At 36.4% G+C, this 25362-nt stretch overlaps 2 protein-coding genes across 3 annotated transcripts; one reads left to right on the forward strand and one right to left on the reverse strand.

The window, feature by feature from the left end:
* Positions 1 to 602: 602 nt before the first annotated feature.
* Positions 603 to 9824, reverse strand: LOC129446412 (kelch domain-containing protein 3). 2 transcript variants are annotated; one of them, XM_055207406.2, is made up of 18 exons: positions 9480 to 9824; positions 9274 to 9346; positions 9129 to 9171; positions 8983 to 9061; positions 7392 to 7480; positions 7155 to 7301; positions 6404 to 6455; positions 5078 to 5178; positions 4913 to 4998; positions 4662 to 4743; positions 4477 to 4562; positions 3311 to 3398; positions 3190 to 3232; positions 3025 to 3112; positions 2681 to 2781; positions 2514 to 2598; positions 2308 to 2412; positions 603 to 1127 (listed from the first exon to the last, which is right to left on the reverse strand). In XM_055207406.2, the coding sequence occupies exons 1-18, from the start codon at positions 9539 to 9541 to the stop codon at positions 1023 to 1025; spliced, it is 1515 nt and encodes a 504-aa protein (XP_055063381.2). In that variant the 5' UTR covers positions 9542 to 9824; the 3' UTR covers positions 603 to 1022. The 2 variants fall into 2 exon arrangements, with proteins under 2 accessions (XP_055063381.2, XP_055063382.2); XM_055207407.2 differs by lacking the exon at positions 603 to 1127 and having other exon boundaries at positions 2307 to 2433.
* Positions 9825 to 10253: 429 nt separating this feature from the next.
* mfsd14ba (major facilitator superfamily domain containing 14Ba) lies at positions 10254 to 24469 on the forward strand. The gene is made up of 12 exons (XM_055207408.2): positions 10254 to 10538; positions 11971 to 12069; positions 13829 to 13891; positions 13977 to 14104; positions 14326 to 14440; positions 14624 to 14842; positions 16654 to 16767; positions 18969 to 19040; positions 19363 to 19475; positions 19554 to 19651; positions 20712 to 20866; positions 20975 to 24469. The coding sequence occupies exons 1-12, from the start codon at positions 10434 to 10436 to the stop codon at positions 21188 to 21190; spliced, it is 1497 nt and encodes a 498-aa protein (XP_055063383.2). The 5' UTR covers positions 10254 to 10433; the 3' UTR covers positions 21191 to 24469.
* Positions 24470 to 25362: the final 893 nt, after the last annotated feature.

The raw sequence follows: 25362 nt of genomic DNA on the forward strand, positions 1-25362 counted from the left end.
ATCGTGCTCTATCGTTTCTCCTCGGCTGTTTTCGGTCTGACGGCCGGGCGGCTCTGCGCATGCGCAAGCACTGCGACAGGATTTGGAGGATACACGATTGCCCCCAAAATACACTGGCAAAATCTACTGGCAGTAGACAATAAAGTCCACATGACACACAGTGAAGTGCTGCACAACTTTGCAGACATTTAGACTGACGGACTGGGCCGTTCTGCAAACATTTTTAAATGAATTTGTAAACATTTATATAAACATTTGTAACATATGTTTATTGAAATGTCAAATGTCTTTCAAAGGTGAAGGTATTGTTTAGCTGGTCAGCATTTAATCGTTGTGCATTTTAAAAGTTTTATAAACTAAAAATAACAGACCAATTACATTTCTGAAGGGTTTTGTTAAAAGGCCATTTTAAGCCACAATACACAGATTATTAATATCTCCAATAATTTTTATTTATATCATATAATGTAAAGATTGTGAGTTTAATTCTTATAATTAATTATAAATATATTTTTTATAAATTATATAAATTATTTTTTATTTATTTATTTTTTCTAAAAATAGGCTATAGGAAAAGTTGCTTTTGGATAATAGTTGCTTTAAATAAAAGTCCAATTTCTGTGCTTTACTAGTTAACAATTAAATACACAACACTGTTGTATGGCATACAGAATGCAAAGGCCATGAAAAAGTCATGAAAGTATGATAATTTTTGACAACTTTGTATACAAACTGATAGTAAACAAATATTTAATTCATTATGTTTCAGAGAAATGATAAAATAACCTGTTAAAGCATTTTTAAGCATTTATTTTTTAACCGGTAATAAAGGAATCCTGTTCTTTGTCTAAAGTTAGCAATTTAGTTGTCTAATGTGTTGTGACACGCACAGCAGAATCACCAGATCATCATCCAGACGATCAACCCCAAATATCACCGTAAAGGAGTGGCATCAATAATCTCGCTGTTTCCCAAACAAAATTTGGCCGTCTCCCTGTGTGGTTGCCATGGAGACAGTGTCTTCACATGCCTTTGAACTGCTGCATAATGGACAGGAGCTGCTCACTGCGTTTTTGGATGTTGCATTGCTCCTCTTTCAGTCTCTCCTGCTCGTGAAGCACCTCCTCCTAGAAAATGTAAACAAAAAATTATCATAAATTACATGAATTCAATTCAATTAAATTTTATTTATATAGCGCTTTTCATAATTGTTAATTGCTTCAGAGCAGCTTTACATTAATAGATGTAGGAAAAGCATAGAAAAGCGAGCGTAGTAATAATGTAACGTATACAGTAAAGTAGTAAGTTAAGCCAAAAGGTGGCGGACTCTCCACGGGATGAAAAAAACCCCTAGGAGAAAAATCTAGTCCAGGGGGAAAACTCCTAGGAGGGGAAAAACCCTTAGGAGATGCATGAGAAGTGTTCTTGACCTCTTATAGTTCATTTTAATGTCACGGTGTGAGAAAAACTATTATGAGGGTGTGGTTGACTTAAAATGAACTTTTAAAGTGCTGTCATATTTCCTATTGAAACAGAAAGTTTGGGTGGGACATATAGAAGGGCTTGTCTCTTTTTGGAAATAGCTAATAGTTTCACTAATCTCTCACATGATCCCTGTTTTGCAATGGAAGGGACATTTTTATTCTTGAGAATATTTGATTGGACAATTCAATTAAATTTTATTTATATAACGCTTTTCACAATTGTTAATTGTTTCAAAGCAGCTTTACATGAATAGATGTAGGGGAAAACACAGAATAATCAATAGATAATATAAGAAGCAGAATAAAGCGGCTAAGAATAAACCGTACGAGCGTAGTAATAATGTAACGTATACAGTAAAGTGCTAAGTTAAGCCAATGTTGGCTGACTCTCCAGAGGATGAAAAAACCCCTAGGAGAAAAACCCTGTGGGAAAACTCCTAGGAGGAGAAAAACCCTTGAGAGAGATACATATATATTTATATATATATAAACACGATAGGGATAGGAAACGGTGGTTGTTGGTCAGGCATCGGCTGGGAAGTTGTGACAAAAGCACAACTTCATCAATATTTCTGGACCTAATACACATGAACTATAGAAACATTGGCAATATGACATCATTGCATGGTCTCATAAAGAGTAAGAAAATTCCTCGTATGTTTCACAAAAATAAAATGTCAATTTTTGAGTGAACGCAGTTTCAAAAACCAGCTGTGCAATGAGGAAGAAACGGTTTGTTGGAAGTGTAAAGAGCCCCTTTGAGTTTGGTCTGCATCTGTCACTGGTTTGTAGATGTGGTTGTGGTTTTGTGAAGGTCACACACCCTCAGTTTACACAGCTCTTTCCTTTCCTTGTCATTCTCGTCTGCACGTGCACGGAGCCAAGCCTCATTCTGAGCTTTGTGTCTCTCCAGCATGTCCTCAAGTTCCTGTCACATCACAACCACAAACTTTTTCATTTATTGAGAAGAACACACAATGACAAACAAACAAAACACATCTGATCATTGAAGGTCTGAGGCAGTTACACCTGTTTCTGTCTTTGGAGATGCTCATTTTGAGCGTCCCTCTCATTTCGCAAAATCTCTGTGTCTCGTGCAAGTTCAGCCTTCTCCCTGGTTTAGGTCAAACAGATTTGGTTTTGCATTATAAGTTATGTTGAACAAATAACTAGAGAAATAATAAAAATAATTTTACCGGTCTAGTTTTTGGAACTCATCATCTAATATAGTAAAGGCTTTGTGAATCATTTTCATAGCCTCATCACGTACTGCTGTGAAATCTCTATGTCCCGTCACCTAAACAGAAAAAAAATAACATTTTATTATCTTCTTCCTTTCCAAATAACAAATGAGCAAATATCCAGAAGAAATATGTGATTTATTGTCTCAATATTCTTGTTAAATGATTAGTGATTGTACACAGAATGTTATTTCATTGCAACAAATAATATTGTAGTGTATAGATCATTACTTGTTTTGACATTAGGGTAATGAAACCATCTCTTATACACTACAATAAATAAATGCAGTGTAAATCACCTGAATATGTTCACCATTGTAGCTTTTCATGATCACTGGTGACTGACTGAGCTCATACTTCACGTTGGGTATCTTGGTTGGAGCGAAACTAAAAGTAAAAATGATCTGAATAACAGAAGTTTCATATGAAACTGTGAATGACAGATGTGTTTCAGAAACACTCACCTGTTTCCATGTAGTCCAAACTCAGACAGAATCTCTTTCATCACTGTACAGAGAGATTAATAAACAGAGATTAAATTAAATGAAAACTGGTGACATAAAGTTGTCAGACAATAATATTCACCTGGCTGTCTTTCAGATGGATTGATTAATTTCATTATTTTCAGGTCATTAAATTCTTGCTCTTCATTTTTGCCTCCAAACACATAAAGCTAAAGAGAAAAACATTAAGTTAATAAAATTCAAAACAAAAATAAAGTTTTAGTATTGTTTTAACGTAATCTATGTCAAATGTTTGGAACATGGAAAATAAATGAATATTTCTGAGTTTGCTCAAAGTAGCCACGTTCACATTATAGCTTTGTCATTCTCTTAACATGACGTGCATCATAAGATGCTTTTAAATAATGTTGAATTTGTGCTGAATAATGCCTTTCAATTAAAAGTTTGTTTCATTAAAAAAAAATGTATAGATACCACTGAAGTCTACAAAACTAATATTAAAGGTGCCAGAGAATGCATTGATATAATCTGTTAAATTGTTCTCTGATAGAAGGTTTGTGGCTTTATTAAATGTAAAAATGATCTAGAGACGGTTTTACATGTCCATTTACAAATTTGCCTTTATAATGAAATGGTCTATTATTACCTTATTTGGAAGGGTCATGAATAATAATGTTAAGCTCTGCTCTGATTGGCTGTTTCTCTGAGCAGCTCCTTCAGTAGCTCTGTGTGTGTAACAGATCTTATGTTTGAGTCTGTATCAGATTATGCGGAATAATCAATTGTTTGGAGATTGTTAATGGACGTTTCTGAGTGGTAAGTTTGTGATTTTTTACCTGCAAAACGTAACTGTTACGTCAACAGTAGAACTTTAGCCTAAATGCTAGCATATAGCATTAGCTAGCATATAGCATTAACTAGCATATAGCGCTAACTCAACAGTCACAACTTTGTACTTAATTTAACATGTAATTTAATGTTGGGGCGTACATCTGGACTGTAACATCACAGTTGTTATGTTGAGATTGGTCTGTCTTTTGTATGCACGAGGTTTACATAAGAAGGAGGAAACAATCGTGTTTGAGGCTCACGATATGTCATTTAAAGATATTATTCATCTATGCATATAAATATAGTTTTACATTCCACGGCACCTTTAAAAGACTTGTGCATAAAGCCTTTATATCAAGAGTATTAAGATTACAAGAAACATTTCATATGATACAGCCCCAGTGACAGCTTTGGACCATTGTGTCCAAATTTTTGTCTGGTCAAACACACACATACATGACTATGAACAATGAATGCTGCGTGTCCATGACGTCTGGCGGGGGGAATGCCCACATACAGCGGTATCTTCCACTTCATCTTTGCTGTTAATAGGTGATACAGAAATAATGTTAGTGTCTGCTCATCCACTGGACACAACCATATGAGACTTCTGAGTTCAGTTTGAGTTTGTTCTTCCTTACCGATGCTTAATTTGTAAATTTCACTGGTTGATGTTTCTGCTCCATCTGGATTAGTGACTGTTCCCCCAAATAAGTAAATATCCTAAAAACAGTCAAAGTTAAACTTTAAAGGTTAGTAGTAGGGTTTGCTAAGGCAGAAAACCATCCATCGATAAATCCACCTGGTGTTATAGTGGCAGGTTTTGCACAGGCAAACATCACTCACATTGTTTTTAGATGAAATGTGTGATTTTATGAAAACCAGTTCTTACCTTGTCATGATGTGATGTGAAAGTCTGACCAGCACAAACGACAGGACAGTCTCCTTTCACTTTACACTGTTCCCAGATCAGGGTTTCTACAAGAGAAAACATTCACTACTGTACATGCAGCGATGATACCCGAGATAGCAGCCCTCCATTACAGTTTTGTTGTACCTGTATTCAGGGCATATATGTCTTTGAGAGGTGAACCGTCCTCTGAGCATCCTCCAAACAAGAATATCTGCTCGCCCACTACAGCAAGTGAATGATTAAACCTAAAGAACATTAAAAAGATGAAATGTTTGAACATACCGTATTTTCCGGACTATAAGTCACACTTTTTTCATAGTTTGCTGGTCCTGCGACTTATAGTCAGGTGCGACTTATATGCCAAAATTAACATGAACCAATATAAACCATTACTGTCTACAGCCACCAGAGGGCGTTTTATGCTGCTCTTCTAGCCCACCCCTGAAAAAAAATTAACTGAAAACAATTGAAACTGTAAACTTAAAGACAACTGAGAAAGACTAAACAAAATGACCCCAAAAAGAAAATCCTATTCTGCAGATTACAAACTGCAATTATTAAAATATGCAGCCGAAAAAAATAATTTTCTAAATAAATGCGACTCATATATGTTTTTTTCCTCTTTATGATGCATCTTTTGACTAATGCGACTTATACTCCGGAGCGACTTATAGTCCGAAAAATACGGTAAGAGGAGACTCAAGTCTCTAAAAGCTTAATTCACACCCATTTAAACTAGTTTGATGTGCATCAGTGTCAATTAATCTTAAAGTCCCTGTAAAGTCAGATATCGAATGTGTTCAGATTTTAACCACCCAACCAAATTTTAATTATGGACAAAACTAAATAAATAAGTTATCATAATCTTGGAGAACTAGGCAGCATTCACTGCTCTCAAGCGCTGGGGACGTGTACGCTGTCGGTGCTGAACCCATGGCCACTTGCTGCAAACCTGCCATCTCTCTCAACTTTCAAATACTGTTACAACCTCAATAAATGCATGCAATTGTGTTAGGAGGCGTGGCCATGCTCAGTGGCTCATGTGTGTCATCGAGCCACCGCTTTAGGCCCGCCTCCTGAATTCAGATATTCAGAGAGAGTCATATAAACACTACAGTTAACACTGGTGATTTTTGCTGTGTGCATTTCAGTACTATAGTTTACACCCTTTGTGGCATGTTTTAGAAATATATTTCTTACATTTATAATGTGTTTAGAAACAATCTTCAAGATTGATTTTACAGAGACTTTAATAAACACTGAATAAATTCATCAGATAAACAGCAGCTCACTGCAGATGGCCTCAAGTGACATTTTCACATCTACACATAATATATACTGATGAAGCAGTCATTCTCTTCACTAAATTTGAAATTTTCTCCTGTTTCTGTTTTAAAGGATAGATTGAGTATAAACACAAAAGCAGAGCTTTAATCTGCTGTATTTCACAGTTAAATCAAGACAGATTACCTTTCTAAAGGGAGAGTGCCAGTAGTTTTGATTGGCATCCAAATCAATGACACTGAAAAACAGTATGGTGACAACACAAGCTACTATAAATAAAAATTCATAAAATCAATTTTAAAAACTATTTTAAATAGACAATTTGTAAAGTCTTAAAATGCTGAGTTATTTTCAAATCGGGTAGCGGATAAAAAATGAGAACTATATTGTATAACTCGAGGCGCAGTAATATTGACAGCAAGAGTTTTACTGCGTGCCGAGGTCGAAGTGCTGCAAACTAAGTGCTCTTCCGCCATAAAATATAGTTCTCATTTTTTATACCCTTTAAAAAAATCTGCACGTTTTATTTTGTGCCACCATACTTACTCGTATAACTACTCATGTAACAGTCTTTAAATAGGGAAAACATTAAGTGTTTGGTGGCTTCTAAATTCATCCCTGATTGGATCCTAAGGAATGAATGGGGCTAGGATAAATGCTAACACATTTACGACGTGCTGTACAAAGATTAAGTGCACTTCTTAAAAAAAAAGATAGGTATGTATTAATTAGTCTAATTTGAGTTAAGAACATAGTAAAATACTGAAAAATTGTGGTGTTTTCCTTGTTTCCGCAGCTGTATATATAATGTTTTATCATTATTTACACTTTTTCAGAACCCATATGATTTATGTTCTGTCATGGAAAACAAAACTGAATCAGTTTTCCAAAAATGAAGACAAATAATAATTTCTGGATAAATAATTTCTGTTTGAACCTGTGTTAAACATCATAAGATCATCTGTAGGGACTCCATCCAGGATTCCTCCATACACATAGATATTCTCTGCTAGAGCTGCTGAACTGTGTTTTAATGTCCGCAAAGATACACCAGCAGTGAGCAGCTTCTCCCAGGTCATAGTCACTGGAAACAACAATATTAGTATATTGTTACTATTGTTTTGTATAAGATGCTTATTTGAGCAGTATTAGTACAGTCATTCTGATATCTTACCAATATCAAAGCAGTAGACACCAGGCAAACATTCTTTAGCTTCAGGATGTGATGAACCTCCAAACAAGTAAAGTTTGCCTTTAACTACACTATGAGAAGAGTAAAAAACATTGCTTTTAATTAGGGCAATTAATTACATACAAAATAAAACTTTGTGTTTGCATAATGTAAAGGATTATTAGGAACACCATACTAATACTGTGTTTGACCCCTTTCACCTTCAGAACTGCCTTAATTCTACGTGGCATTGATTCAACAAGGTGCTGAAAGCATTCTTTAGAAATGTTGGCCCATATTGATTGGAAAGCATCTTGCAGTTGATGGAGATTTGTGGGATGCACATCCAGGGCACGAAGCTCCCGTTCCACCACATCCAAAGATGCTCTATTGGGTTGAGATCTGGTGACTGTGGGGGCCATTTTAGTACAGTGAACTCATTGTCATGTTCAAGAAACCAATTTGAAATGATTCGAGCTTTGTGACATGGTGCATCCTGCTGGAAGTAGCCATCAGAGGATGAGTACATGGTGGTCATAAAAGGATGGACATGGTCAGAAACAATGCTCAGGTAGGCCGTGGCATTTAATTGATGCCCATTTGGCAATAAGGGGCCTAAAGTGTGCCAAGGAAACATCCCCCACACCATTACACCACCACCAGCAGCCTGCACAGTGGTAACAAGGCATGATGGATCCATGTTCTCATTCTGTTTACGACAAATTCTGACTCTACCATCTGAATGTATCAACAGAAATCGAGACTCATCAGACCAGGCAACAATTTTCCACTCTTCAACTGTCCAATTTTGGTGACCTCGTGCAAATTTTAGCCTCTTTTTTCTATTTGTAGTGGAGATGAGTGGTACCCGGTGGGGTCTTCTGCTGTTGTAGCTCATCCGCCTCAAGGTTGTGCGTGTTGTGGCTTCACAAATGCTTTGCTTCATACCTCGGTTGTAACGAGTGGTTATTTCAGTCAAAGTTGCTCTTCTATCAGCTTGAATCAGTCGGCTCATTCTCCTCTGACCTCTAGCATCAACAAGGCATTTTCGCCCACAGGACTGCCGCATACTGGATGTTTTTCCCTTTTCACACCATTCTTTGTAAATCCTAGAAATGGTTGTGCGTGAAAATCCCAGTAACTGAGCAGATTGTGAAATACTCAGACTGGCCCGTCTGGCACCAACAACCATACCACGCTCAAAATTGCTTAAATCACCTTTCTTTCCCATTCTGACATTCAGTTTGGAGTTCAGGAGATTGTCTTGACCAGGACCACACCCCTAAATGCATTGAAGCAACTGCCATGTGATTGGTTAATAGATAATTGCATTAATGAGAAATTGAACAGTTGTCTCTAATAATCCTTTAGGTGAGTGTATAAATACACATATGTTAATGTTTTGTAAATACATACATGAATGTGTGTGTATTTAAATGTACATTATAATTACACACAGTACACACACATATAATATGCAAACACAAACTTTTATTTTGTATGCGATGGATTGCATTTAATCTTTGACAGCCTTACTTTTAATTAGATAGCTATCTAAATGAAGCGTATTAATTTTTATGACTCATGTCATCACCACAGTGAGTGTCCTGCTCTTGCTGTGGGAACGTCTCCTTTTTGAGGCATCTGCTCCCACGTCACACGATTAGCTGAAACTGAAAAAAGCAGACAGCTGTAAGGCCTATTTTGAGACCATGGTTGTCTGAGCATCGCTCAACATACCTGTAATCATGTAAAAGTCATGAAGATATGTTGGAAGATAATCCTAAAGAGAGAAAATACAGATTTTATTATTTGCTCAGGCTCTATGTAAGAATCAATACTCTTTTAAAGCATGCAATAAGTATAGTTTATTGAGATTACACACCTCTGTGTTTACGTTTGATGCTCCTCCAAACAAGAATGCAATATTTCCTGCAACAGCAATCGCATGGCCATATCTGAAAGACATTATTTTCATATGATCACATTTAACTGGACCAAATTGTGCTTATAGTCAAAGCACATCATTTGCTTTTGATCATCTGTGAAAGTTTCTGACAGCAAAAGAAACTGTAAATGTATACTGCTTACCTTGGACTTGGAGGTACTCCTGCAATTTCCTTGTCAATCCAGTGTCCACTTGCCAGTGCCATTGTTAGTTCTCTTAACTGTTGGCCTAAAGTTATTTTTCCTGAATTAAATACTGTATATTCTGTGAGAATCAATAGTAATGTCTCATGTGCTTTGATGTTTTGTCCCGGTGGATATATCCATCCACAGGTATATATTCTCTCCAGCAGCTGGTAAGATGAGCGCACCTGTTACCTAGTAATGGAGATAAACAAACTACACCGGCTAACCACACTAACAGATCTGGTGCCATATAACCTCACAGAGAAACCAATATATTTTAATTAAAGCAAAGCATATAATAAAAAAAGACTGGATTGCTTCAGTCAAATGTTATTATTAAAAGCATTCTTATTGGCTCACAATATCAAATGTACATTTATGCATTTTTAGGATGCAATACAGTACTACTGAGAATATGAAGTAAGGTAATGTAATTTTGAATAGTGTAATGTCGTCCCACTTTTGATCTATTTTGGTGAGCCTTGTAACATCATCCGAAATAGGAAACTTCATCTGATAAGGTAATAGACGGTCACGAGCCTTTATCATTGGCCAAGTGAGAAACTGAACTGTGATGCTGAGTCCAGATCAGCTTAGTTCATTTTCCTCCTGATGCACATTGATGGGCGGTCATCACGATGCTGGTTCAGGAACAGCCGCGTGAAGTTTCACACCGCGGCCGCATGATGTCGCTGTTCTGCGCGATGCACTCAATAGAGGCGAGAAATTGAAAGTGTTGATCATTTTTGTCGACACGCTATTGTCGGTCTGTTATCTACTGGATGTGTTCATCTGATCGAAGATTTTTAGCTTATATTTAGCCGCTTTGACGGCTTATATCGCTGTTGAAAGCTGGAGGCAGGCGGTGGTTCGCAGATATGCACCCAGCAGGATGGAGTTTATGTTGCTCGTATGAGATGTGATGAGATGATGATGATGGCCCAGGGGGAGAAAGATCCAAAACACACCAACCAAGTCGTGCTGGTCAAGAGGATAGTAATGAAGCATGACAATCCGGTAAGACATGATTAAAGCAAACCTTACATTATTACCGGTATGTAAAATCCAACATGCCATTGACAAGTATTCATTTGGCGCCGTTGACACCTTGCATTTTTTTTTAATCCCATGGCTCCCGTTAAATACACATCAAAACAAAACGTCTTGATAAACGCTTTTTCGACTAATTTTGTCTTTATAACGTGTATAAGCCGTGTGTACATACATATTTATGCGTGTGCATCAATGCTAGCATCTCTGCTAACTCAAAAATCACAGATACACATTTTTGACAGGGATACATTTCATCGTATGTATCGGCAAAGTTCGTATATGGTGTTTTATAACGTCTCTCATTGGGTATTTACGCGTGTCATGTGTGATTTGTGTCATTTTTTTCGAGATTGCGGTAAAGCTAACAGATGCTAATTCATCCGAACGCTTCTGTCTCTTATTACGTAACACGGAGGCGAGCGCGCGCACAATGGAACTGACGCACCTGCGCGCCTTTTGCTAGGGTTCTGACTAGAGGGGATACAGCTACGGCCAAATCTCGCGAGATGTTGGGTTTAGTAGAGTTAAGATTAGGATGAAACCAGAGGTTCTGGCATGATAGGATACATCTCTGGCCTAAATTCCGTGAAATGTTGTATTAAGGGTTAGGTTTGGGGGTAGGATTAGGATGAAAACAGCGCTCTTCCTGCGAGATTTTACGTGATTTTGGCCGTAGCTGTATCCCCTGTAGCCACAACCAGGAGCGCAGTCTGTTGTCTTGGCGACTGCGAAATCTTTTTTTCTAATGTATCGGTGACGTCACGAGGGTTTGGCCAAAGGTATTTAATACTAAAGGACTTTTGTTTGGCTTGTGTGTAAAATGTCAGGTGTGTCATAGACACACACATTTAAAAAATGCATTACAGGAAATTCTAATGGTTTCCATTAAAATGCCAATAGGAACCATTAGCTTTTACCATTAAAACTAATACACTGTAGTGTGTTTTGGGCCATATTCCATTAGAACCAATACATATTCCATTGAAACCAATATATAGAACCAATACATACCATTAGAGACTATCAAAAACCAATACACTGTAGTGTGTTTTGGGCCATATTCCATTAGAACCAATACAATTCCCAATAAAACCATTATAATTTTCTGTAATGGTTTTATTGTTTTTTTCAGCAGGGTTATTAGGATAGGGGGCTTTAATTCAAAAGATAAATGTGTGTAATTCAACCTTACAAGCAAGCCATCACATGATAAGAATGAATATTTAAGGTCAAGTCTCAATAAAGGTCCTGTTGGTGCTGGATTAGAGTTTTTTTGTAACCAAGCGCCCCAGAAGAATATCTGATGGAAATAAAATGCTGGTTCTCATGGAAAGCTGTGGTTTTTGGAGATGTGCCACATTCAGCATTATAACACACATTATTTTTGATGTTTCAGGTCCAGCAGGGAATCGGAAAGCCCAGCGTGTATCATGCTGTTGTGGTCATTTTTCTGGAATTCTTTGCCTGGGGTCTTCTCACGACACCAATGCTGACTGTGAGTTCTGCTTTATTGGATATTTCAGCCTTTAATTTATATATCATAAATCATGATAAATGCTTTTAATTTCTTAAAAGCACAATATGTAATTTTCGCAAAACATTAACTATAATAATTCACTTCCAATGTGTAGCTTGTAGAGCTGCCTAATGCTGCGTTTACACCAGCCTCGGTAGACGCGTGAAGCGCAAGTGATTTCAATGTTTAGTCAATGTGAAGAGGCGTTGACGCGCGTCTGGAGGTCTCGCGGCGCCAATGAGGCGTTTGGCGCGGAAGATACGATTCCGTCTAATTGCTTTTTGTGCATTTTGCGTTTGACGCTAATTTGCGGCTGACGCCCGAGTTGAAAAATTTGAACTTTGGTGGAATTTCGTGCTGCGTTAACCAATCAGGAGCCTATAAAAAGAGTTATAAAATAAGTAAGGAATAATTGACTCTGGGTCATTGTATTATTCGAAAATAATGCACATCCAATCCACATTATGAAACACTGGAAGGTTTGGTCACATTTGGGTTGATGCAACTGAACATGATATATATATAACACTATGCTTGTGGTTTTTGGATATTTTAAATGCAAAAATCATACATATTGTACCTTTTAAAGGAACACTTCACTTTTAATCTCACACTTATGTCCTTTTAAAAATATTGTTTTCTTTCTTCTGTGAATTATCAGAGCAGCTTTTTTCTGTACATAAAAAGATACTGGTGGTGATTTATAAAGTCAAGCTCTAAAAAGGACAAAAAGCAACATTAAAGTATAGAGAAAATATTAGGTGTGGGTGATAAACCAGTAGGTATATTAAACCGAAATTTGTCAACCGGTAGAGATTTTGGACTATGGTCGCTATCAAGGTTACGCGCCCACATCACGTTGCTGTGTGCGTGGTCACAAAAATGTTTACGTATGTACACGTATTTAAGCACCGCAGTTTTAAAACAAGTGATATTAAGTTATTGAAACACAAACAATAGTGCTATATCCAAGCCGCGCATCTGCTGCTCATTAAACTCGTGAGCATTTTTACTGCTTTTTTACTTTAAATACACATATGCATCAAAATTACCGTCTTTGCAAGTGTCCTCATAAAAACGTCTTATGCTGCATACACACCAAAAGCAAAGCATCGCGTTCATTGCCCAAATTTACTTGGGAGATTTAACTTTGGCCATGCAAATTTTTTTGCTTGAGTTGGATATTTTCAACTCATGGAGAGACGCGTTTAATTAAGGTGGAATAGTGTGTGTTTTCACTGCAATCGTGCCGCCTAATTCGCGTCAATCGGCCAGCGCGAATTTGCGTCTTTGCATTGATTTTTGCATGTAATCTACTCAAATAATTGAATTCGCGTTTGGTGTGTATGTATGACCCATTCAAACAGCTGAAAAAGAAAACACATGTATAACAGTATATTGGATCCGGACTTTGGTCTTACCTTATTTTGAGAAAATCTCTCAATGCTTTTAACTAAATCACTTTTCTACCTTTTAATAAGATTTATTTAAAATTCTATGGTATTAAATTAGTAACATAAAAGCCTTATTAAAAGAAAACTCTACCGTGATACATATTGTTATCATGATATAATAAAACGAATCATATCGTTATATAAGATCTTGGTCATATCACCCACCCCTCGTATATATTATATAAGTCTTGTTCAGGAACAGCATTAGTTTACAGTTGTTTTATATCTTTATCTGTACTGAAATGGTTTTCTGCAGCTCATAGATGTCTATGTTTTGTTTACAGGTTTTACATGAAACATTCCCTAAACACACTTTCTTAATAAACGGTCTCATTCAGGGCGTGAAGGTAAATGTTGTTCTGTGTAATATATTTTAATCTTCACAGTTTAATTTGTGTTGGTTCATGTCAGGATGTTTGTGTCGTTCATCAGGGTCTGTTGTCTTTTATGAGCGCACCATTGATCGGCGCCCTATCAGACGTATGGGGCAGACGATCGTTTCTATTGGTTACTGTATTCTTCACCTGTGCCCCTATACCTCTTATGAGACTCAGTCCATGGTAAGATCTACTCATGTTTTCTTTTTGGTGAGATGAAACCAGATCACGCACGCTTCTCATGATTATAGACAATCTAGAAATAGTCAACTTTCTTTAGTGAATATAATCATAATTATGCTCAGCGCTGATATTTTATTGTCTAAAAATTGTATTTTGTGAGTGTCCTGTATATATATATATTTTTTAAGTCTCTTGTTTCCCATCTTTGTTGTTGTTTTCAGGTGGTATTTTGCCATGATATCCATGTCCGGTGCGTTTTCCGTCACCTTCTCTGTAATATTTGCTTACATCGCAGACATTACAGATGAGCGCGAGAGAAGTACGGCATACGGACTCGTAAGGGACTTTTATTAAATCTTCTCTAGTGATGTATTTTGGGAAGAATATTATTATTGTTTTATTTTACGCAATATAAAAATAAGTTTAAAGCATTAAAAGCACAATGAGATGCCTTAAATTCAATCTTACTGACCCGGGCGGCAGATTTCTAAGTTTCTTTGTCTGTTTCTTTGTCTTCAGGTTTCGGCGACGTTCGCAGCGAGTCTGGTGACGAGTCCGGCCATCGGTGCGTATCTTTCGGCCAGTTACGGTGATAATCTGGTGGTGCTGTTGGCGACTCTCGTCGCTCTTGCCGACATCTGTTTCATTCTGCTGGCCGTACCAGAGTCACTGCCCGATAAGATGAGACTCAATACATGGGGAGCGCCGATCTCATGGGAGCAGGCTGACCCTTTTGCTGTAAGACCACAAATAAAAAAAAAATATATATACAACCGTTCAGTCATCTATTTTAAAATAGGGTTCCCACGTGTTCCTTATAATTATTGAAAGTTTGTGAATCTGGAGGGGAAAAATTCAAGGTCCTGGGAAAATATACATACATAGATACAGGTCATTAAAAGTGCTTGAATCTATTTTATGCAAGAAGTTTTCTGTGTAGTGTAGGATAATATCATAAAAATTCTAGCCTTTTAAAGGTGCAGTGTGTAATTTTTAGAAGGATCTCTTGACAGAAATGCAAATAATATACAAAACTATATGATCAGGGGTGTATAAAGACCTTACATAATGAACCGTTATGTGTTTATTACCTTAGAATGAGACCTTTTTATCTACATACACCGAGGGTCCCCTTACTTGGAAGTCGCCATTTTGGGCCGCCATGTTTCTACAGAAGCCCTTAACGGACAAACTTTTTTTACTTAGTTGTCTTCGACGATGACCTGTTTGTCCGGTGGCGGCTACCGTAGCTTCTCTATGTGTTTCAAAAGCGAGGGGTGAGCAGTGGACTGAGCCATTGGTTGCAATTCACAACCTCACCATTAGATGCCGCTAAAATTCACACACTGCACCTTTAAGCACACGTTGAACACTTTTTAAACACTTTTAATGCTTATCGTCTGTATGCAAATGTTGATTTATACCAATTTTTTTTTTTGCATAGTTAGGGCTGTAACGATTAATCGTGTGTCCCATTAAAAATGCCTGTCTAAAATCGATTCTGAATCGCAAGGCTGCGATTCTGTGTTTCATGCACAGCTTTTGCGTGTACTATGGCATTTGGTCAGTAGGAAGTCCTTATCAATCTAAAATCATTACGAGTCAGAGTCATTTAAAAAGTGCATTTAAAAAAGCAACACTCGTTAAACAAAATCATTCAAAATATTCTTTATTATCATGAAAATACCTGAAACAATTTTAAGAACAATGATATAAATATTTGCGTTCTTCTGTGGCACAAAGGGATTTTCTGCACAAGAGCACCCCCTGGCATTCGGATTTGCGGGGATTTCAACGTAATTCATTCATTGAGAAAACGCGCATTTGCACGATTAATCGTTACAGCTCTATGCATAGTTGTGTTTGACACATGAAAACGTCTCGGGTTATGTATTTAACTGTTGTTCCCTGAAAAGGGAACGAGAAGCTGCATCTCCCTTGCCATACATTGTGCGTCCCTGTAACGCTGTCTTTGGGAATATTTCAGATAGCGATATACTTCCTGGCTCCCGCGTCACCCTGTCTTTGTCATTAAGCCTCACCATTGGTTGAATTTGATATACACATTCAGACGCACTTACCCCTGGAGGCGTCCCCAAAGTGTCACCGCAGTGACACAGCGCGAGTTCCCTCGAAAGGAAACTGTAACAATGTATCTTTGAAGGTAACACAATGTATCCTTGCTCTCACTTGAAATGTGTCCCCACAAAGGTCCTTGAAAGTTAACTAAGGTGTGGGAACCCTGTCAAAATTTGTTTTATTTTAAATACAATTTTAGTTTCCTAATGAAAGACATTACAGTAATATGTTGGCAAATATATTTTTGTTTACAAATTTAATTTCAAACATCTTTGCATGCAAAGATTTTTAAGAGCATGAGAAACATTTTGAACCCTAGTGTATATTTGAATAAAAATGCTTATTACGGGTAATGCATGTCGTCCAACCTATGATGTATCTCTGTTAGATCCTTACCTAACTAAAATACATTCATATGATTTGTTTAATTATAAATATTGTCTGTTTTATTAATAATGTTTTTTTTTCAGTCTTTAAGGAAAGTTGGACAGGACACAACAGTTCTTCTCATTTGTATAACAGTGTTTTTATCGTATCTGCCGGAGGCGGGGCAGTACTCCAGCTTTTTCCTCTATTTACGTCAGGTATGCCGTTTATTTCTTGCTTATAATGAAAAAGTGTAAATATCCTGTATATTTTTTGCCCTTGTGACCTGTCGCACCGGTAGTCCGCATGCATTAAAGTTTAATTAGCAGTTTTCCCGCAGAGCAATTTATCCAGCGACCGACTGCACCTATTGTTCCTCTCTCGCAACCCTCAATTAATTTACTCGGCTGACCTCACAGCTACTGTTAGAGATGTTTTTACTGCAGCAGTATTCAAATGACACAAAGAGTCAAACTTCAACCGTATGACCAGCAGCTAAAAATAAAGACAAAGTTCAGAATCAAGGATAATTTCTGCAGTTTGTAAACCGCTATAAGAGTTGATGTACTACATAATGTTCAGCGATTCAACACAACACACTGAGTGAGATACGTAGTCCAACGTAGATATATTACAACTTTAACTGTTTGATATTGTTGTACATGCACCGATCGACCGGCCAGAGACTGAAATGTGCCATTTTTACGAATAATCGGCTGGAACGGTAAGCGCCCGGTCAGACATTCGATTCCGAGCCGGTCCTTTTGTATCCTTGTGCTTTAACTGGATGCGTTTTAAAACTTTTTAAAGATGTGAAATAAATCTTTGGTGTCTGTAGAATATATATGTGAAGTTTTAGCTCAAAATACCCCACAGATAATTTATTATAAGATGTTAAATTGCCACTTTGTAGGTGTGAGCAAAAATGTGTCGTTTTTGGGTGTTTCCCTTTAAATGCAAATAAACTGAACAAATGCAAACACTGATCACCATAATGGTGGTTTGTTAAAATTGAAATTCAGTTGTGTTATCAATTATTTTCTCTATTTTTGCACTAAATGGCAGTGTCATGGTTGGAAAGTGCAGATTAAGGGGCGGAATTATTATAATAAGATCCCCTTCTGACATCACAAGGGGAGCCAAATTTCAATGAGCTATTTTTTCACATGCTTGCAGAGAATGGTTTACCAAACCTAACTTACTGGGTTGATCTTTAACACATTTTGTAGGTTGATAGAAGCACTGGGGACCCAATTATAGCACTTAAACATGGAAAAAGACAGATTTTCATTAGGACTGGGTTTACATTCAAATTTGAAGAATCGATTTGATTCCGATACTCAAGATCTTGAATCAATTATCATTATTCGATTGGATCCGATTTGATCCGATCTTTGAGATTTAGTTAAGTGTTTTTGAAAAAAGCATTTTTCCAGCTGTTACCTGAATTACAGTTTTCAAAACCGCTTGCGACTGCTTAACGTTACTGACCGCCATGTTTGTTGTTTTAATGTCCTTCCACCTCGCGCGCATGCGTGAATTCAATGACGCGGCAAGTTTAAGTTATTAATGATTAAATCGATAATTATTCAAATGATCTTTAGAAATAAATATGAAAATCGATTCAGAATTGGTAAATCGATTTTTTCAACACAGCCCTAATTTTCATGATATGTCCCGTACTGTTATGATGGTGCACATCAACAATGTGAGTTAAACTTTCTTAGTTTAAGTCGTGCATGTTGTGCAAATAGATGCACTTTGTATAATATATTTATGTTGTATGTGAGGGGTGTCGCGGGTGCTTTGGGAGCGGACTTCTCAGTTTGTTTTTGAATCATGGTACTGATGTCATACGTCTTTAGGTCTGCGCAGCCCAACATGCCTTTAAACACGCCCCCCAGTCTTTACTATATACCACAGGCGGTTGTAATGCTAACCAGACAGAACTCCAAATGGCACCATAACCACAAAAAATAAATAAATAAACTCACACGATCATCGTTTTCGTGATCGATCATCGATGCCACGTTTGAGTGCTCGAGTACTTGTGTTTATTCCTACTTATCACACACGCAGCACTTACGAGACGATCATGAAACAGCAATCATTTCTACAACTGATATTTGAACATCTAACATAAAGTCAGTGAGTCTGAAAGCACTTTATTTTGATAAACTGCGTTTTTTATGAAAGAAAAGTGAATTTTTGTTTGTATCCTATATGCTGTCATTTATAGTTCTGAAAGAAAATTGGAATCGATGCATCTCTAGTATTTTCCGATATATCTTGCAGCCCTAGTTTTGGTCTCTCTTTAGGTCCGTGACGGATCATTACTGAACATAAGAGAGTTTATTTGATTTGGGTTTAGTGGTGCAGACTGATGTGAATGTGCTTCTCTCTCTTTTCTGTCTCTCAGGTCATTAAATTCTCGCCCAAAACGATCGCCGCGTTCATTGGAGTGGTGGGAATTCTCTCCATCCTGGCGCAGGTATTTAATTGAGGCAATATTCCTCATTCGGCCTTATTACTGGTGTCGTCGAGCTGGCGAGAGGTACTGTGAAAGTGTCTCTTACAGATGATTCGTATTCAATAGAAGTTCAAAGGCAAAGCTAATGAAATTACGACAGGGCTGTAATGAAGAGATCGCTCTTGTTGCTTTAACAGACGTGTTATTTAAAAGTATTTCATTGTAAAATTGTCTACATTCATGCAATAGCACTAAACTTACGTAGTGTATGAATATGATAAGTAGTTTGTAGTCTGCAGGTCTAATAATGAATCAAACGTTCATTGGCTTGTGTTCCTGACAGACGCTGTTTCTCACTTTATTAATGAGAACCATTGGAAACAAGAACACGGTTCTCTTGGGTCTGGGTTTCCAGATTCTTCAGCTGGCCTGGTACGGTTTGGGCTCTGAGCCGTGGTGAGTGATGTGCATTTTGGATATTTGAATATTACATCTATTACCTTATCATTTATTTTCATGTTATTTGTTACTTAGGATGATGTGGGCAGCCGGTGCCGTAGCCGCTATGTCCAGTATTACGTTTCCTGCCGTTAGCGCATTAGTGTCCCACAATGCAGATCCAGATAAACAAGGTAAATCTGACTCCAAACTGATTCTGGTGTCTTGACAACGTGGTATTGATGAAAGATCAGGGTTAGGGTTGCAAAATTACAGGAAACTTTCCTGGGGATTAACAGGAATATATGGGAATAAACTGGGAATTTGAAAAAATCTTTGCATTTTTTTACATAAATTACATAAATTTGTTTAAAACTTGTAAGCTAGTGTGCAACAACATTGTACTATTGTAAAGACAAATACACTGACAGAGAAAACATTTAGATGAGACGATTAAAAAAGTACCCAAAAACCACCCAAAAGTGTCGAGACATACTATTTTTAATGTTTTTAAAAGAAGTCTCTTATGCTTATCAAGCCTGCATTTATCGGACCTGCATTTATTAGTTCAAGGATTTTTGATCAAATAAATCCAGGCTTGATAAGCGTAAGTATCAGGATTCTTCAAAATTTGCATTACCTTGCATGCATTTCTGCTTATGACCTAACAAAATGTTTATTTATGTTTGTTTGTGATATAGTTTATATAAATTTCCCTAAATTTCCAAATAATTCCCATAAATTCCCGTAAATTCCCATTTAGTTTCCAATTTGGAATATTTCCAAAATGTCCTAGATTAAGTGTCCTTTAGGAAAGTTATCAGACATTTACTGTAAATTTACTAGAAATTTACTGTAAATTTACCGGGAATTTACCAAAAAATTCACCAAAAAATAATGGGAATTTACTAGAACTTTACTGGAAATTTACCAGAACTTTACTGGAAATTAACCAAAAATTTACTGAAAATTAACGGGAATTTACTGGAAATTTACCGAAAATTAACAAGAATTTACCAGAAATGTACCGAAAATTAACGGGAATTTACCAGAAATTTACTGGAAATTTACTAGAAACTTACTAGAAATTTACTGGAAATTTACCGGGAATTTTACTGGAAACGTACCGGGAATTTACTGGAAACTTTCCGTCCCTTTGTTAACAGAGGCAGAATAACATGCGCTAATATATCTCAAGTAAATTTGACAGCTATGTTGATTTCCTGCTGAATTGATCTGTGATGTGTTTTTCAGGACTGGTTCAGGGAATGATCACTGGGATTCGGGGTCTCTGTAATGGTCTGGGTCCTGCGCTCTATGGTTTCGTTTTCTTCCTCTTTAATGTGGAGTTGGATGCCCTTCCATCAATAGAAGAGCAGTACACCGTTCCTCTCCAGACGTCCACTGAGGTACATCATCATCATCATCATTAGCTACATCAGTTTTGACCCATTCACAGCTCTATAATTACTTTCGTTTGGTTTCGTATTTATTGTATCTTCTGTTTTCGTACATAGAAAATGACAATCCCCGGTCCACCGTTTATCATCGGTGCCTGCTCGGTGGTGGTGGCGTTTCTTGTCGCTCTCTTCATACCGGATCACCGCACACCACCGGAGACGTCCTGCCAAACCAGTAAGACCAGCACGAGCCTGGCCGGAGCCCACACCAACACCCCGCTGCCCGGGAGCGACGAAGACTTCGAACCTTTGCTGGAGGACAGCCGCGTGTGACTTCAGCGAAAGAGAAACGATAAGCCGCTTAACACATCACATACGACTCATGTGTTCAGTGCTTAATGTATTTATTCTTCAGATTCTGTCGTTTTTAAGTTTTGAACTCATTTGACTGCTCCACATTGAACTGAATGAACACACTAAGGGCTTTATAAGAGGAATGTGATTGGCTTGAGTTTGAGGAACTCGGATGTTTGTGGTTGGATTGAATCTTCTGAAGTTTCTTCTTTAAAGCTGTGATCTTCATGAATGTGGATATTTGGGCAAAGTGCAGTAAACGGTCGTGATGCTTGTGAGGTTTGAAGAGTATTGTTAATGTGAAAACTAATAGAGCTGAATTCTTACAATAATATATTTCACCCCAAAATAAAAAGAAATGAAGCAAACTACTGTAATTGTTTTACTGTATTACTTTAATGTAATACAGTTTTTTTACAAGACAAAAATTTTATTAAATCAATGATCAGAACTTGAAGCTACATTTAATGTCAAATGCAAAAATCTTTTTTGTGCAAAATCTTTCTTTTGATTATGGGGTGAGATGTGGCAGATTTTGAAAGTGAATTTGTTTCTTAACATAAGCCTTAAAGTCACATATCATGTGAGAAGAGTTTATAAGGTAAGAAATGAATCTGGTGTTTGATGTCAGACAGACTGAAGCATCACAGGGTTGATGTTGTTATATGTTTAAGTCTTTATATCATGTGTGTGCGTGTGTAATGCAGTACATTTTAAAGTCAACATGTAGGGGCGGTTACCCAGACAGGGATTAGACTAGTCCTAGACTAAATAAATGTAAGAGCTGTCCAAACTGAAAACTTGCACTGACATATCTTAAAATACATCAGTGCCCTTTATTTTTCCCTTAAAATGCACACATGTAATGTTTTTAGTAAGGCATGTTTGTTCAAACTAGTTATATTTCCTGATTAAACTAAAGCCTAGTCGCGTCTTAAAATAATCCCTGTCTGGGAAATCACCCTGTGAAGTTTACTACACATTCCTTGTTTTCTTAGAGATTCATTTATGAATCCAGAAATATTTTTGTCTTTGTTATCTTTTATGAAAATGTTAAGATTTGCTCTGCCTCCAAAACAACTTTTACTTAAGTTTCATTCTGTGCAAGATGAAATATCGAGATCGATAGATTAAATCCGTTTTTTATTCCTATTTTAATCAGAAACAAAATGTTGCAAATGCAGTTTCATGTTGACTCTTTGAACATTAGTATTCAATAGTGTTTTAAATAAGTAAATACATTATATATGCTTAAAATATTATACTTGTACATTTTTCTGTAAATGTAATTGTCTTCATTTTTACACTCGAGAAGACTTGACTCAACAGTACCGTACTTCATTACATTATAAAATGAATAGACATTTGTGACCTCGGACCACAAAACCGCATGGGTATATTTCTATCAATAGCCAACAGTACATTGCATGAGTCAAAATGATCAAAACTCATTTAGGATATTAAGTAAAAATCATGTTCCAAGAAGATATTTTGTACATTTCCAACTATAAATATATTAAAAATGTATCTATCATTATTAATATGTGTCGCTAAGGACTTCAATTAGACAATTTTAAAGGTGATTTTCTCAATATTTTGATTTGTTGCACCCTCAGATAGTTCTCTCTGCCAAATATTGTCCTATTCTAACAAAACATACATCAACGAGAGCTTATTTATTATATGATGTATAAATCTCATATAAAAAAAGGACCTATGATTGGTTTTGTGGTCCAGGGTCACATTTATAAAATAATTAAAAAGTAGCCAACATACATACCAGCTACCTCATGTTTGGACGTTTTGAGGAATGAGGTGAAATTTTGACTTTAAAATATTTTCTAAACTTCTTTAATTATTTTGTTAATGTTTATAACCACATTCCTTTGGTCCAGTATGAAATTATTTGAGATCTTTCCGAGATATGATAGTATGAACTCTCTTGACTGATCCTTGTATTGATTGTGTCAAGGGCTGCCAAACGATTAATCTTGACTGGTTGCGGCTGGTCGTTTGCAGAATAAAAGTTTTTTGTTTACATCAGATTTATGTGTGTGTGCACTGTGTATAATATAAATGCACACAGATGCAAGTATATATTTAGGAAATATTTAAATGTGTATATACATTTTTATATTTATATATAATTTGTTATATATAATTATAAACGCGTAAAATATAAATAGATTTTTTTTCTGAAATATATACATGAGTGTGTGTGTATATAAAATTATTATTATACACACTACACACACACACACACACACACACACACACACACACACACACACCAAAAACTTTTATTCTGCAAACGATTGGTCGCAATTAGTCACGATTAATCGTTTTGCAGCCCTAAATGTGTCCCTCATTATTGAGGCTCATATAAGCTGATGTGTTTGTAGGTATTTATGGCTTTTCCACACTGCTCATTTGTTTTGAGTAAATACTTTTGCATTTACAGAAGGATGCTTTACATTTGCCAAATGAATTTGTGTGTGAAAAACTTGTGTTTGAGAAAAGTTTCAGCCTGACCTGAGCTCAGTGATTCCTGTTTGTCAAACACATCCATCATTCCCTAACAGCACAACGGCAGCTTGAACATCCCATTCACTTCTTCTGTGACCCCTGAAACAGGCAGAAAATATCATTAGCGTCTGAATTTCCACACCTTCCTATTATTTATTCTCAACCTTTGACCTTTATTTGTGACTGTTTTGCATTATCAGAATTTTCAATCACATTATTATGCAGCAAAGCAACGTGAAACTTCTGGTGTGAAGCTTGAATCTGCCTGGTTGTGTGTGTGTGTGATGGGCAAACGCTTTGTAGCGGCCCATGCTTTGGGTTTTGTATATAGGACAATGTGCACAGCTTGTAATGTAATATAACAATGGTCATATGAATACTTTTAGGATTGTACAGTATTGTATATGTATTGAATAATAGTATTAAGGAAAAAACTTGTGTTACCTGTCGGACCTGAAATATTTTGGATCAGTATGACACGCGTCAGTCCAAATGTCTTTTGAGCAGATGATACTAGTGCCGTCTGCGAAGCATGTACTGTATAAAGTCTTTTTAGTTTTTTTAAAAGATTACTTTAAACATGTATATATATATACTGAATACATGGAGCAGCTATTACAGTTGATAAAAGTGATGTACAGGGACCTTGATGTATTTATTGTCTGTATTGTGGGAATCTATTAAATAGTTGCAAATGTTCAATAAATAACACTATGACAATGTGTGACGTCACTTGCTGCTGTTGTATTTTTGACCATTAGAGGGCACTGCGTTGCTACTTATGTTCCTCATTGCTCAGTCTTGTTATTTGAGTTTTTGTAATAGCATAAATTAGCTTGAAAGATCAATGATGATGATTTACTTTGAGATGGTAATGCCACATATTGTCATCATTTTACTATGATACCAAAATATTTGTAATATTTGCAAAACAAACTGCAACAATATAATCACACTGCAAATAATTTTTATCTTGTTTTTAATACAGTTATCGTAACCGCCCTAATACGAGATATGTTTACAAGATGATACAAGAAGATTGTATGTCCTGCTTTCAGAAAAATCAAAGTAAGTTGTGTTGTTTTTGGTTAGAACAGGAAAAAGCTGTTTGCCAATGAAAAATAATCTAATTTAAAAGGAGAAACAATATTATTTTTTTACTTCACCGGCAAAAAGCAATATTTCTTGTTTTTGTTTTAAACACAAAGTTCACAAAATTTAGTTTATTTCTCTTTTAAATCAAGACAAATGCTTTTGCTTTTCAGTGATTTTAGATCAGGGGTCTTCAACCTTTTTTGTGAGCAATGGCTACCACAATGGATAAAATAATCTGGAGGGCTACTTTTTAAATATTGTCTCCTCAAAACTTTTTTGCATGTTAACGCATACATGAAAGAAGCCAAGCTTTTATTAAAAAATGTAATAAATGAATATTAAAATTAAGGCTATTAATAGATTGTGCTTTGTTGGGCAATCTGTGCCGGCAACCTGACAATTCAGAATATGATATTTTTGGCAGTGCATACGTATTGCATAGGTTTGTCTATATATTTCCATAATAAGTGCTTAAGAATAGTTAAATATAGACTTTAAAGGTGCAGTGTGTAATGTTTAAAAGGATCTTT

This window comes from Misgurnus anguillicaudatus, chromosome 12 (genome assembly GCF_027580225.2).
Source record: "Misgurnus anguillicaudatus chromosome 12, ASM2758022v2, whole genome shotgun sequence".
Classification (NCBI taxonomy): domain Eukaryota; kingdom Metazoa; phylum Chordata; class Actinopteri; order Cypriniformes; family Cobitidae; genus Misgurnus; species Misgurnus anguillicaudatus.